This window comes from Ciona robusta, chromosome 8 (genome assembly GCF_009617815.1).
Source record: "Ciona robusta chromosome 8, ASM961781v2".
Taxonomy (NCBI): Eukaryota; Metazoa; Chordata; class Ascidiacea; order Phlebobranchia; family Cionidae; genus Ciona; species Ciona robusta.
In genome coordinates this window covers 6,365,311-6,379,964 of record NC_143242.1, presented here as the reverse complement: position 1 = coordinate 6,379,964, position 14,654 = coordinate 6,365,311, and the positions used below count along the sequence as shown (strand labels likewise).

The following is a 14,654-nucleotide window of genomic DNA, read 5'->3' as shown; positions in this document are numbered from 1 at the left end:
TTATATCTCTCTGATGTGTCAAAGCAGCAGTGGAATGGGGAACAACAAAAAAGGCGAATTCTTGAAATATCAAGCAACGGATAATGTATTTATGAATCCAATACACAAGGTTTAGTTTTTACTTTAGTAGTATCCAAAGCAGTGTGTAGAAACGAGTATATCAGTAAAATGTAGCAAACATGTGAGATTTATAGTATAGTAAGGTGAGAGGGAAACAGGAAACGTTTAGCACATAATATCCAAATACTCTGATCGTGTTTTAAACAACCGTCTATGGGAGTCGTGAAGATGTGGTTTTATAATTCTTTGAATGTCCCTTTTTTATTATTACTAAATGGGACAAGAGAATATAATAAAACGGTGTCCTATCTTTCCCCACCCTACTATATTACGTAAACAGCAAGTTTCTAAGACGTGCTTCTTCTTTAAGATAAGCATATTATAGGAATAAAAGGTACAACATTTTCCCAGCATTAGGCATAAACTAAAATACCACTGCAAAGTGGAGAGCATTGTATAACACATACCTTCTGCAATGGAAGTTACGACACCTGTGCTCGTCGGTCTTTTAATCGGAAGCATCGTCTTGGCTTTTGTTTTGTCTGCTTGCAGCGCTAAAGTGTTTGCGCGTGGGAAAAAGAAGACTAACACACCCGGAAGTGCAGAATCGACAAGGAAAAGCCTGCACAATCTTGAAAACGGTCAATATATCTCACCCCCGCCACGCAGCAATACCCATCTACCTACAACAAGATATTTTAATGGAAACACAGCGTCCATCATGGCCGCTCGACAAAATCTACAACGAATCCACTTCGTACCGGTCAAAACGGGTTACATGCCTAAAGTATGGCACCCATCACATAGGAGCCAAATTGAGCGGACTTCTCCAGTATCTACAATATCAGGCAATCATACCTCTATCTCCTCTCGTATTGATTTATCCAGCAACGCAACTTCGAGAGGTAAGCGAAGAATATCACATACAAACATTATCAATAACATATTTTTTGTTTCTTTTTAGGGTCTTTATCGTCCCGTGAGTATCCACCAAGTTGGATGCCAAACAATACAAAGAATATGCCACCAAGCGGCGTAAACTTTTACGCAAACGCTCTGCCAATGCGCGGTAGAGATGCGTGATTACAGCGATTTCAATCTTTATTATTTGTAAATCATTATCAAAAATAAATATTCCAAACCAGTACAATGTTTAATTACATATTGACAGTGACATGGTTCAGAATTTTATTTTACGGTATTGTTTTGTGCAAGTTCTGTTTATAGGACAAGGGGTACAGATTATTAAAGGGGACAACTGGACATTACATTTTTTTAATATAAAATTTACGAAAAACCACTAATAAGTTAAGCTACACACATAAAAAATACACCTTATAAATCAAAAAGCAAAACGTGAAATACAGCAAGCAAAATGTAAACTTCTTTTGTTTCATCTTCTATTTCTTCTTAATCTATCTTAATCCAAATCATTATCCAATCGAGCGTTAAACACGCATTTCCACGGATATACCCATCGTTCATACACGGATTTAGCAACAGACATTTCCCATATTCGTGACGTATATTGTTTTGTGACTAATGCAACACGACTGCTCAACACGACCGGATTTATCCCCGCCTGCCACAATGCTTAACAAACACCCGACGCAAGTTAAACCGGATCCAGTGGCCCAGGTTATGTTACGTTTACACCGATTGGAGACCTTTCAAGTTCCGCTTCCGCTTGGTAGGTTTGGGTCGAGGTGAATTTGGTTTCCAATCGTTTCGACAATTCCATTATCAATAGTGTTCATGTATAATGGATTTGAATAAGCTGTTCTTAACGTCACGTCTGGTTGTTTTGCGATACGAGTCTAAAAAAGCACATAAACTCTCTTTATTAACGTTTTAATACGTATTAATATGCCACTATTTCTTTTAACACCAATTAGTTAATTTTTATACGGTAATTTAAATTTTGCTATAATAGTATAGTGGGATGGGGGAAGATGGGACACTTTAGCACATAATATCCAAATATCCTGATCGTGTTTTAAACAATTAACAGCGGTCTACAGGACTCATGGGGATACGGTTTTATAAACCTTGGATTGTTCTTTGTTTACTACAAAATGAGACGAGAAAGTAGAATGAACAGGTGTACCATCTTCCCCCATTCTACTATATATAATAATTTTGCTATAATAGTAAATTTAATTAGCACGGCAATAAAGATAAACAGTCAGTTTGATACACTTACTTTTAAAGCGATAAACGCGAGCACTCCAACAAGAGCAAGTCCTCCCGTTACAGCTATAAGTGCAATGGTCTTTAAATCTAACGTCGAAGAAGCCACTTCGTTTGCCATTCGCGTTTCTTGGATACCACGCTCAAATATCGCCCCTTTAATATAAAGTAAATTCAAAATATAGTGATTAATCGTCCCATACCCATTAGACAAATAACGCTTGCAAAATTGCCAATTAGAAAAGTATACATATCACATAGAAAACAATGCTTAATTAATACAATGTGTTCTTAACGTTTATATAAGAAATTTGATGCAGACGTGCTAAACAAACATGTGGTTTTACTTGCAAAAATACAAACATAGAAACATGTCACATACTTTCACAAAACGTTCCGTTTCCCTCGTAGTTCTTCACACACACGCAACTGTAAGATCCAACGCTATTTTTGCAAGTTGCGTTCAGGTGACAATCGTGCTCAAGTGTTACGCACTCGTCGATATCTGTAATAGAAAAAACGTACAATTTCAATGTATCTTGATTGCTTAACTGTAACGAATTCTGTATAACTCTGACCGATAAAAATCAAGCCCAACGATTTACATTCTCCGGAATATATATAGTAGAGTGGGGGAAGCTGGGACACATTTAGCAGAGAATATTCAAACATCCTGATCGTGTTTTAAACAATTAACAACAGTCCATGGGAGTCGCGAGGATACGGTTCTATAATTCTTTGAATTTTTGTCCACTACCAAATGTGACGAGAAAGTAGAATGATAATGTGTCCCATCTTCTCCCACCCTACTATATATATAGTGGCATGATTGGTCACTTTTCAAATAGAATCTCAATAATTGTAATATAATAATGGCCCTTAGTTGTATCCATTCACAACGTTTTAAGCACTACAAACACAAAGACTTGTGGTCGATAGCCTTTAAGTCAAATAACTATAAGAACACACCAGAACAAGTTTACTATACCTGTCTCACAGCATTCTCCTTCCCAGCCATTACTGCACTGACATTCAGATGTTGTCATATTCCCTCCGTTCATACAAGTTCTGTTGCACGAAACAATTTGCTGGGTTTCATTCGAACATAAACTGCCTCCGCATTCCGGATAAAACCGGATTGATCTTGTTCTCGATTTCACACCATTGGCACCGCAGCTGGATGAACACGCGTTCCACGTTGTCCATTCACTCATTACACAATCAACTAAAATGGAATGAAAGAATATTACCCCTTTTTTTCGTGTGGCGGGCAACGGCAGTCGTTATAACACGGGTATTCATTTCGTGCCCGCTGACGAGTTACCAGCACGTATATAACTTTGTGGGTGGTTGGTACTTTTTAATGGTTTTAATGTATTGCTGACAGTTTCGACAAACTCCTTAGGAACCACTGGGTTAGAGCAATAGGTGTTAAGTGTCTTACCCACCCAAGTACACATACGCCCCCACGGGTAGCAACCACAAGCCTTAATTAAATCCGTATAATAAAACAAAACTGTCACATAGAAGCCATCATTTTTAACCCGTATTGCTCATACCAGGACAGCAGTGTGTATTACACATTCTTGTGTCGTTTGCTTTCCCGGCACACACGTCCCCATTACACAGTGAAGATATGGATTCTGTTCTTCTCCGAGATTGTGTTCCGTTTCCACACGGTCTGCTGCAACTGTTTTAACAATTCAGTTAGGGAAAAATATTTCAAGCTAAACATCCTAAATATTTTTTAAAAATTATTTAAAACTATTCCAGTTTATAAAATTTAGAAACTTTTTTTTCAAAAAACTTTGGTCTTTCTCTTGTAACTGCATCGAATGTTTAGCATTTTTTTCTTTACCTTTCCCAGTTTGTCCAATCACTCCACGCGCAGTGTACAGGACAGCACACTTGGTTACACGTCTCAACTGATGTATTCATTCCTATACATGCAGTACCACCACATGCGCCCTCGACCGCGAAATTTCTCGTCCGTTGTCGTGTACCTATGCAATACAATGTTTTTACCACGAGGTCAAACGAATTAGAATCCAAACTCCTTACCATTCTCACAAGACTTTGAGCAGTCACTCCAACTATTCCACGACCCCCATCGGCAATTCACAGGACAACACTCACTATTGCAATACCTAGAATATAGTCAGGTTATTTTTATATACAACCGTATATATACTATAAGGGTCGGACGTTTTTATTCTCTTTTCTCCCTCCACTAAGGAATAAACAAAGAATATCAGAGAATTATATAATCGAAGCTTCACCACTCAAAAAAACGTTGTTAATTGTTCAAAGCACGTTCAGGTAATATGGAATTCATGTTCTACCGATATCCCATCTTACACCACCATACTACATAACCTTACCTTGACATTACTGAGCTTCCCATGCATGCCGAACCTCCATGTATGGCTTGTAAATTTACTCGCCTTCTTCTATATTGCACCCCACCGCCACACGTAACACTACAATCTCCCCAAGCTTCCCACATCTCCCACAAGCAATTTCTCGGGCAGTTTAAATCGTTACAAGTTCGTGACTCTGTTTCAGGACCCGAGCATTGCCTTCCGCCACAAGCAGCATTTACTAGAATGACTCGTTCTCTTCCTTGTCTCCCTCCGCCACAAGAAGCAGAACATGTACCATAAGATGCCCATGAATCCCATACACAATCTACTGGACAGCATGCAGTATTACATGCTCTTGTCTCTTCGCTTTCCCCGACGCATGTTCCACCACAACTTGCCACTCTCGCATAATTCCTTGCTCTGGTTTGAACACCCCCACCACACGAAGTTGAACACGACGACCATGTCAACCAGTTTTCCCATCGACAATTCACTGACGCAGTAAAAAAAGTCGTATTTTATTGTAAAATCGGTAAAAATAACTCGGGCGTTGTAATAAATCTGGCGCTGCGATTATAAAACGTGCCAGCTTACGAGTTACCATGTACGTTACAGTAAAAAAGTCATATTTTAGTGTAAAATCGGTAAAAATAACTTGGGCGTTGTAATAAATATGGCGCTGCGATTATAAAACTTGCCAGCTTACGAGTTAACATGTACGTTACTTTGCATAAACAAGTTACATTCAATCATTCATAATAGCTACATTTGCACTGTCTTACCTGGGCAACAACGTGGATAACAAGATTGAATCTCCGTTCTTCTATCATTGCAAGGCGAACCTGTGCAACTCTGTCTTGTGCTGACGCTTCTTGTTCGTGTAGTCAAACCAAACCCACACGTCAATGTACAACTGCTCCATACCGACCACTGGGAAAGTACGCAAGTACTATCCGTACACGGTCCGGTTGGCCAAAACCTATGTTGCGACGTATTATTTGAATCCCCGTTTACTATATACAGTAGAATGGGGGAATATGGGACACTTTGTATCTCCATTTTCTCGTCCCATTTAGTAGTAAACAAAGAACATTCAAAGGATTATAAAACTATTTCCTCACGACTCCCATAGACCGTTGTTAATTGTTTAAAACACGACCAGGGTAATTGGATATTGTGTGCTAAAAGTATCCCATCTTCCCAACTCTACTATATGAAAGCAAGTAAACTGCAAACATGTTCATACATACCACGCCAATGTCCCATTCTGTTGTACAATACACAGCACTGCGCTTAGAAAGAATAACCGACCACAAAATCTCATCCTGCAGTTTCTATCTATGCCGATTTCAAACTGCGTTTTAAATCCGTGACACAAATTGTCATATCATTGTAAGTCGTGATGATAGTTTTGAAACAAATTCTGCTGACGTCATGAAATATCGTCTTCGATCCTTCGTGATATGAAAATTAAGGTTGGAACGAATGTATGTCCAGACGTAATGACAGCCATTAGCGTTCGTAAGAGTTATCGTGCTACACATGGCGATATACGTTATTGGAATTTAGTCAAAACAGTTTTGAACTTTCAGGCGCTTTCTTCCGGCAAGGAATTTATTCACGGCTTAAAAGATTAATTATTCGTACGTGAGCGGCATGATAAGGACTTATATGGAAAAAGACAACGACAGCTTTTAATGTGGCTTTGGCACAAAGGATATTGTTATTGCATACAGTCATTAATCTCACAATACCGACACAGAAAATTAATGTGTTTTGCTGGTTAAGAAATAATCAATGCGATAAGAGTAAAGTACAACAGTGATGTAACTTGTTTTATCCTCGCGTGGCTGGAAAACGACAGTCGTTATAACACGGATGTTCTGCTTCATATACACCTCGCGCCAGGTTACGAGTTAATGTGAAGCATTCCACAAACGGCAACACTGTGTGCGGCGCGCGCCGCTAATAATTACTTTCGTGTGTTCCTTCTTTTGTTCGCCACGTTTCACCATTTGTTTTAACTCCCGTCTTTCAGTTGCAGTGTTACTGTTTGAATTAGCTTACTGAGTTTAGTGATATCATTTCCGTTGTTATTTTAATCTATATCTAATATTCTATTTGATTAAGGTCGTAGTTACGTTATGTTAAATAAAGCCTAAGTTTAGTTTAAATAAACAAGGTCTCGACAATTTATTTAACATAACAAATGGATCAAAAGATACTTCGACCAAAGGAGTTGTCGGTGGAACCCTCGTCAGTAGATGCAGCTAAAGTTTTTAAGTTTTGGTTACGGACGGTTGAAGATTTCATATCATCGCTAAGTGAAAGTCAAAGTTCTTCCTCGGCGATTAACAAGAAGCGGATAGTCATAAGTTGTTTGTCGCCCGATGTCTATCCGTATGTTGAAGAAGCAGAATCCTATGAAGAGATTATCCGAACCCTCCGAAGTGTCTACATCAAAAAGAAAAACAATATATATTCGCGCTATTTGCTTCTCAGTAGGCAACAATCGCCTGAAGAAAGTATTCCGGAATACATACAAGAATTAAAGTCGCTCTCAAGACAATGCGAATTCACTGCAGTAGAAGCCAATCAGTATCGGGAGGAACTGACTCGAGATGACTTTATTAACGGACTTTCTTCTTCTGTCATCCGACAGCGTTTACTGGAGGTAGATTCCTTGGACTTGATGAAAGCGTTTGAACTTGCGGATAGTCTGGACCGTGCGCAGAAGTATTCCACATCTATGGGACGAAACGCCGCACCCACGCCGTCTTTTGCTGCATCTGCCCCACAGCACCAACACGAACCAAAACGATCTGCCCCACAGCACCAATACGAAGAAACTGTATGTCGACAGCAGGTCCGAGGTAAATGTATCTTTTGCGGTGGTTTTGCGCATAGTCGGACCAATTGTCCCGCCAGAAATGAAGACTGTTTTAAATGTGGAAGACGCGGACATTTCTCTAGAGCATGCCGAAGTGCACGATATGGGAACCGAGTTAGGATGATGGCTATGGATAAGCAAGATGAGGATCAGCCATATCTTGCTGTAATGCAAACTCCTTCAGTAGTAGCTGGGGCGCCAGATTGCCTTGGTCCCGCCGTGGTAGATGCGATTGTGAAAGGTCAATCCATTAAAGTTCTCCTCGATTCCGGTGCCTCCGATAATTTCTTGAACAAAAAAGTAGCTCACCGACTCAATTTACGTGTAGAAAAGTCGTCTGCGGTTATCGGCATGGCCACAAATGGACTATCAGCTACAACTCAAGGAAGGGCATCGGCTTCAATCTCTTTGTTGGGACGTGATTACACAAACGTTCCATTCCAGGTACTAGACGGTTTGTGCGCGGATATTATCTTGGGTCACAATTTTATGTGTCGGCATTCTGAAGTTATTTTTAAAATGAATGGCCCGCGACGTCCTCTGACGATCCCTCCTCTCCAAAAAGCAGTGTTAGGTCTTTTGGCTGCAAAAGTAGACCCTCCTGACCTCTTTAGGCACATGCGGCCAAACTGGAAACCGCTGGTAACCCGATCACGTCGATATAGTAAGGAGGATCTAGGATTCATCAGCCATGAGGTGAAACGGTTGCTTGAAGAGGAAATTATTGAACCATCCAATTCACCATGGAGAGCACAGGTTCTGGTGGCTCGCGAGGGATCAAAGAAACCAAGGATGGTAATTGATTATTCACAAACGGTGAATGTATTTACAGAGCTAGACGCCTATCCCTTGCCATCAATCGAGTCCATAGTTAACAAGGTGGCTCAAGATAAGGTTTACTCCTCCTTGGATCTGAGATCTGCGTATCACCAAATCCCGTTGGAAGACTCAGATCGACCCTTCACCGCCTTTGAAGCAGAAGGTCAGTTATATCAGTACAAACGCCTACCTTTTGGGGTCACAAATGGAGTATCTGCGTTTCAACGAATAATAAATCGATTCATACAAGACAATCATTTAAATAAGGTATATGCGTATTTGGATGACATAACTGTTACAGGAGAGACATTGGAGGAGCATGATAGAAATTTAAAGAAATTGTTAGTGGCTGCGAAAAGGCATAATCTAACCATCAATGAAGAGAAGTCCAAACTTCGAATGACCAGTATTGACTTTCTCGGCTACCGGATCTCTTACGGTGATGCACGTCCTGATCCGGAACGCCTACGCCCTCTCCTAAATCTACCGCCACCAGATACACCCCGAGAGTTGAAACGTATTCAAGGTATGTTTGCTTATTATGCGAAATGGATCTCGAGGTTCTCACACAAAATACAACCTTTACTTTGTATAAAGAAGTTTCCACTAACAAAAGATGCACTTGTTTGTTTTGAAACCTTAAAAACAGAGCTGGCGGCTGCAAGCTTAGGAGCCATTAGAAGTGAAGAGCCCCTACAAGTCGAAACGGACGCATCGGATTACGCAATTGCTGCAGTTCTTTCCCAATCCGGGCGCCCAGTGGCGTACATGTCTCGAACTCTAAACACGTGTGAACGGAACTATCCCGCGATCGAGAAAGAGGCGACGGCGGTGGTAGAAGCGGTTCGGAAATGGTCACATTTTCTTAAAGGTAAATCTTTTACGTTGGTTACGGACCAGAGGTCTATTTCGTTTATGTTCGACCAAAGAAACCGGGGTAAAATAAAAAACTCCAAAATTCTAATGTGGCGATTAGAGCTGAGTCAGTTCGCCTATGACATAGTTCATAGACCGGGACGTGATAACTTCGTCCCAGATGCGCTGTCCCGAGTGAATGCTCTTAATCGTGATTTGAAGGAACTCCAAACGCTGCACAATAATCTAGGGCATCCAGGTTTTTCAAGATTGTACCACTTTATTAAAACTCGTAATCTTCCCTTCTCTAGTGAAGAAGCTAAGATTATTTGTCGGCAATGTAAAACGTGCGCAGAAGTTAAGCCAAGGTTCTACAAACCAGCTTCTCGGAATCTGATTAAAGCAATGAGACCATGGGAGAGATTGAGCATGGATTTTAAAGGACCTGTCAAAGGTCGCAATAGCTATTTACTTATCATCGTCGATGAGTATAGCCGCTTCCCGTTTGTATTTCCTTGTAAAAGAATGACTTCCGCGGTTGTCATACAGTGTCTCACGAATTTATTTTGTTTATTTGGCTTTCCAGCTTACGTACATTCGGATCGTGGATTGTCGTTCATCAGCCATGAAGTGAAAGTTTTTCTGACGGAGCGTGGGATTGCAACCAGCAAATCTACACCATATCACCCTCAAGGTAATTCTCAATGCGAACGCGTCAATCAAACCATTTGGAGAACTGTTAAACTACTTCTGCACGGGAAACTTATGGCCGAGGAACAGTGGGAGGAAGTCTTACCCCAGGCGCTTCATGCCATTCGGTCTTTGGTGTGCCTAGCCACCAATGAAACTCCACACGAACGTTTTTTTAATTTTTCCAGACGTTCAATGACAGGGACAACGCTACCCACATGGTTGCTGACAAAAGGTCCTGTGCTTTTGCGAAGATTCGTAAGAACGAAGGGTGATCCGCTATGTGACCAGGTCGAGTTGTTGGACGCCAACCCTACATACGCGAACATAAGACATCCGGATGGACGGGAAACGACTGTTTCAACTTCTGACCTCGCCCCGTACCCCAGCATTGAGCCAACGGATCCGGACAGAAATGAACATGTAACGAGTGAACGATTCGAAACTCAGGAAGGGACCGCCAATGAACAAACCGGTGACAGTGAAAGATCTGAAATCATCGAACCCAGCAACGAAACGACGTACGAGGTGCCATTACGTCGATCGACACGGCAAAGAAAAGAACCCCAGCGCTACGGGTTTTAAACCGCGTATTAATCCTGTAATTCGTATTGTATTGTATTGTAATTTGTTTAAACAAAATTTTGTGGGGAAGAATGTGAAGCATTCCACAAACGGCAACACTGTGTGCGGCGCGCGCCGCTAATAATTACTTTCGTGTGTTCCTTCTTTTGTTCGCCACGTTTCACCATTTGTTTTAACTCCCGTCTTTCAGTTGCAGTGTTACTGTTTGAATTAGCTTACTGAGTTTAGTGATATCATTTCCGTTGTTATTTTAATCTATATCTAATATTCTATTTGATTAAGGTCGTAGTTACGTTATGTTAAATAAAGCCTAAGTTTAGTTTAAATAAACAAGGTCTCGACAATGTATGTTACTTGTGGCGGACTATTTTGGGGGATTTTTTAAACAGTAAACTTTTAAACGCACGGAGGAACCACAACAGTCCAATATAAATTTACACTTCTGCTCGTCGGAACAATTCTGTCAATTTCTTATTTACAAAAGATCGCTGATCAAGTTACACTTTTTAACCGGATCCTTGTATCAGTTTGAAAGTATCTTCTATATGTCTTTTCATCATTCTACACTCAATGTACTCCCCAGCGTAGTGGGCGATAGGTTTAAGACCGCCGAAGTATCCGCCCTGGCCTTGTGGCTGCTGTGGGTCTTGTTGTACTGGATCAACAGCTGATGCCCGGTGGTAGGATATTGGTGCCAGACCCGCATCGTATAGATTAATCATGCTTCGAACATTAGTACGTCCTCCAAGATTAACCTCTACGTTTACTTCGGTATTATCACTCAACGGCTGTGCTACCCTACAGCACGTGCAGGAGAACTTAATCTCATTTTCCCTTTCAAAAGGCCCAAGCTGCACCATGTTGTACCTTTCTTCTGAAATCTGCTGCCAGTGGCAAATATTGAATACGTTGTCGTTTATAAAGAAGAAATTTCTTGTGACCTGCAAGAAAAGGCAATTATTTCAAACGTTTTACAGAAGATTAGGGTACGATGGGACATATTTTCCATCTCTTTTAAATTCCCAATGTGTTGTAAACAAAAAATATTCCTATTATTAGCAACTGAGTCCCCTAGACTATAAAAAGCGTTTTTAATTGTTTAAAACACGATCAGGAAATATATGATTTAGGTGCTAACGGTATATCCTTTATTCCTCTGTACAAGTATTGTATAGCACGTTTAGCATGAGTAAGTCGGCATTTTACGCATGCCATAACATACGTACCTTTACCATTTGCTTATCAATCAAGCATGTCGCACCGAACGTCAAAATACTGACTTTATTGTACAAATTCCTCATTTCCCCTGGATTTCCCGTGAATGAGCGAAATGCCTCCTGTACGCATTTAGCCCCATGGCTATGCGCTATCACTATTGTGTTGATTCCGTTGCAACCACATTTCTTTACTGCAGTTGCAACTTCTTGGTGGATTTCTGAAACCACTTGTTTGGAAACCGGCAGTGCTGATATTGTGAATGCCGTAAATGTTTTCAAAGTTGAGAAAAGTGGACTGTCGTTATCGATTCGTTTATATTGTTCCGACGGAATACGAAACCATTTGATAAACTGTTTGTCCACCTCATCCCATGGTCTGTACTTAGCCAAAATTTTGCTGCTGGAGAATCCATGCCCTGTGACATAGATCACTGTCAACTTGCAGCACACTTCATGACTGCAGTCTCTACCTCGTCTTCGGTTTGCAAATGCCATTTCTGATTACAGTTTGAAACACCGAGAGCCTCGAAACCTGTAGCGGATTTGACTGCTCGATGTTATGTATGTTTAATATTATAAAAAACCTCCGACTCAAATTCCATAGCCAGTAACACTATCTGTGTTGTGACGAGATTTCGAAATACAACACTAGATATTTTTTACACTTCAAAAGCCACGGGTCACGGTGCTACGGTGTGACTTTTGTTTCCCTTTTCAGCTTGAGTCGGCGACCGACATATTGAAATAATAAAAAAACTTTCTCCTTTATATTTGTACAACATAACAATTTGTATAGTAGGGTGGGGGAAGATGGGACACCTTTTCGTTTAGTTTTCTCTTACCATTTGGTAGTAAACAAAGAACATTCAATGAATTATAAAACCGTATCCTTACGTCTTCCACAGAGTGTTGTTAATTGTTTAAAACACGATCAGGCTATTTGGATATTATGTATTAAAGGTGTCCCATCTCCCCCCACCCTACTATATTAATTTTGAAATGAAAAGAAAATCGTTAAACACCTTAGTGGTAAACATGCTTTTAAATATTCCATCTTTTCAAGTTGAATAATCAAATAAAAAATATAGCCGTGTATGCAAATGATTGGAACAACGCAACTAATGTAATGTTTACATCGATCTTGTTTCACTGTCAATCATTTAATATTTCGACTTGAATTTCACATAAAACAATGCCCAAGAATGTACATGAATTATCATTGTATTGAATAGAATGCGTTCGGTGGTGCTTTCTGGTATGTTCTCGAATAACATATAAGGGGACACGCACGTTGTACAGTTTACACTTTTTATTCTAAATATTAAAACCACTTATATTTTATAGTATGCTATTAAAAAGTATGATTCGTAAATAAAGACAAAGCGACAACAACCGTGTGACGTAAGGCGTGCATCAGGTATACGGATCATCCCTCGGTAAATACAAATAGCAAATGTGCTTTTAACGCGGAACCAACAGCAGTTCCATTACATGGCGTTTCATCGTTTTGCATTCGATGTAGTCTTCCATAAAATGTGCGACTACAGCTCCACTGCCTAGACCCACCAGGCGACTTTGTGGCCGCTGGGGTTGGGCATCTTCACCTGTGCTACAGCTCTGAAAACGGTTGACTAAAGTCGCGACGACGCCGGCGGGACAAACGTCACTTTCAGGCGCAGTATTCTGGCAGCAAGAACACTTGAAAACAGTTCTGCTTTCCCTTTTAAAAGGTCCAAGCGGAACGACATTGCAGTTATCGTGCGATGTCCATAACAATTGTCTACAAAAAGAAACGACGGAGTCGTTCCTAAAATAGAAGTTCCGGGTCACCTATATTAGAAAAACAACAACGTAAGACAAAACCATGTTCTGATGGAAATTACCCATAGCTTACCGTGGAAGCTGAAGACTGCACCATTTGAGTGGCACCAAAAGTCAAAATAGCAGTCTTGTTATATATGTTAGTAAGATCACCAGGGTTAAGATTAAACGACCGGAAAGCATGACTGACACATTTTGCTCCATGGCTGTGGGCTAATACGATCGTGTTCAGGTTTTTGCATTCACAACTTGCGACTGATTTTTTTACTTCGGCTTGAATGTTAGAAACGACTGTGGGAGAAACCGGTAATGCTTCTATCTTTCTACTGATTTCGAAGTACACGCTGTCATTTTCAATGCGTTTAAAGCAGGATCTTGACACTTTAAACCACTTGGCAAGCTCTTTACATGCATCATCCAGAGGAACCCAACCACCAAATACGCTGGAACTCTTTTGTCCCTGGACATAAATTATCGTTCGTGCGCAGCATAATTCATGTTTATAATTCACAGCATCTGCCATCTTTAATTTTCTTTACTGTTTTGACATCGAGTTCGTCGGGGTCTTTTTATAACAGTTTTGTTGCAACCCCCACGACTTTTTTCGGTACGTAATCTGGTTCTTCCCCTATACTTATAGGCCCTAGACGTATGACGTATATATGTTCTAAACTAGATTCTTTTTGAATAAGTTGACGTCGTCAAGGTAAACACAGATAGGAAACCATATACGGCTCGACTCTGCTCTGTTTTTCTTCCAAAGGTATTTTCAACCTTGCCTTTCATTATTATAGTGACGTAACATTTGTATTGCACTATAAAATGAAATAACGCGACAGGACAATAGGACACAACAAAGTTAACACTCCAATAAGGTTCACATTCAAGTAACACAATACCAAACAAAGCTTCCCCGTCCCCCCTTCTATTTAAAAACATTGCACCAGTCGGATTTTCCCCATTCTCTTTTCAGTGTTTCCTAATGTTTATTACGTTTTATTCAAATTTTATAGTTGTAATTTTTCCCAAAATTGTATTCTGTAGCAGTGTAAGTATGTGACGAAATCTTGCTAAACTATATTTATGTTAAGGTCTTTGAATCGTGAAACACTGATGGTGTAGACATTATTTGAATACAACTAATCGGTTGAACAGTTTCAAATA

The 14,654-nt window shown here is 40.2% G+C and overlaps 3 protein-coding genes across 4 annotated transcripts; 1 reads left to right on the top strand and 2 right to left on the bottom strand.

Annotated features, from left to right (window-relative positions):
* The first annotated feature begins 129 nt into the window (after positions 1-129).
* LOC149732825 (uncharacterized) lies at positions 130-1,210 on the top strand. Its single transcript, XM_089883095.1, has 2 exons — positions 130-965; positions 1,025-1,210. Exons 1-2 carry the CDS (start codon positions 536-538, stop codon positions 1,141-1,143), a joined length of 549 nt encoding a protein of 182 aa, XP_089739221.1. The 5' UTR covers positions 130-535; the 3' UTR covers positions 1,144-1,210.
* Positions 1,211-1,224: 14 nt separating this feature from the next.
* Positions 1,225-6,052, bottom strand: LOC149732824 (properdin-like). 2 transcript variants are annotated; one of them, XM_089883075.1, is made up of 10 exons: positions 5,864-6,052; positions 5,396-5,592; positions 4,632-5,106; positions 4,312-4,397; positions 4,109-4,253; positions 3,810-3,940; positions 3,239-3,475; positions 2,633-2,755; positions 2,264-2,406; positions 1,225-1,877 (listed from the first exon to the last, which is right to left on the bottom strand). In XM_089883075.1, exons 1-10 carry the CDS (start codon positions 5,935-5,937, stop codon positions 1,731-1,733), a joined length of 1,758 nt encoding a protein of 585 aa, XP_089739201.1. In that variant the 5' UTR covers positions 5,938-6,052; the 3' UTR covers positions 1,225-1,730. The 2 variants fall into 2 exon arrangements, with proteins under 2 accessions (XP_089739201.1, XP_089739200.1); XM_089883074.1 differs by lacking the exon at positions 5,864-6,052 and having other exon boundaries at positions 5,396-5,761.
* A 2,483-nt stretch (positions 6,053-8,535) lies between these two features.
* On the bottom strand, positions 8,536-12,216 carry LOC149732823 (uncharacterized). The gene is made up of 2 exons (XM_089883093.1): positions 11,679-12,216; positions 8,536-11,393 (listed from the first exon to the last, which is right to left on the bottom strand). The coding sequence occupies exons 1-2, from the start codon at positions 12,162-12,164 to the stop codon at positions 10,959-10,961; spliced, it is 921 nt and encodes a 306-aa protein (XP_089739219.1). The 5' UTR covers positions 12,165-12,216; the 3' UTR covers positions 8,536-10,958.
* Positions 12,217-14,654: the final 2,438 nt, after the last annotated feature.

Excerpts from the sequence above, each read along its gene's own strand:
- LOC149732825 (XM_089883095.1), top strand. The coding sequence starts at position 536 with ATGGAAGTTACGACACCTGTGCTCGTCGGTCTTTTAATCGGAAGCATC. Across the intron at positions 966-1,024 it reads CAGCAACGCAACTTCGAGAG|GGTCTTTATCGTCCCGTGAG; the intron begins GTAAGCGAAGAA and ends GTTTCTTTTTAG.
- LOC149732824 (XM_089883074.1), bottom strand. The coding sequence starts at position 5,672 with ATGGAGATACAAAGTGTCCCATATTCCCCCATTCTACTGTATATAGTA. Across the intron at positions 4,398-4,631 it reads GGAAGCTCAGTAATGTCAAG|GTATTGCAATAGTGAGTGTT; the intron begins GTAAGGTTATGT and ends ACTATATTCTAG. Across the intron at positions 1,878-2,263 it reads TCGCGTTTATCGCTTTAAAA|ACTCGTATCGCAAAACAACC; the intron begins GTAAGTGTATCA and ends GTGCTTTTTTAG.
- LOC149732823 (XM_089883093.1), bottom strand. The coding sequence starts at position 12,164 with ATGGCATTTGCAAACCGAAGACGAGGTAGAGACTGCAGTCATGAAGTG. Across the intron at positions 11,394-11,678 it reads TTGATAAGCAAATGGTAAAG|GTCACAAGAAATTTCTTCTT; the intron begins GTACGTATGTTA and ends CTTTTCTTGCAG.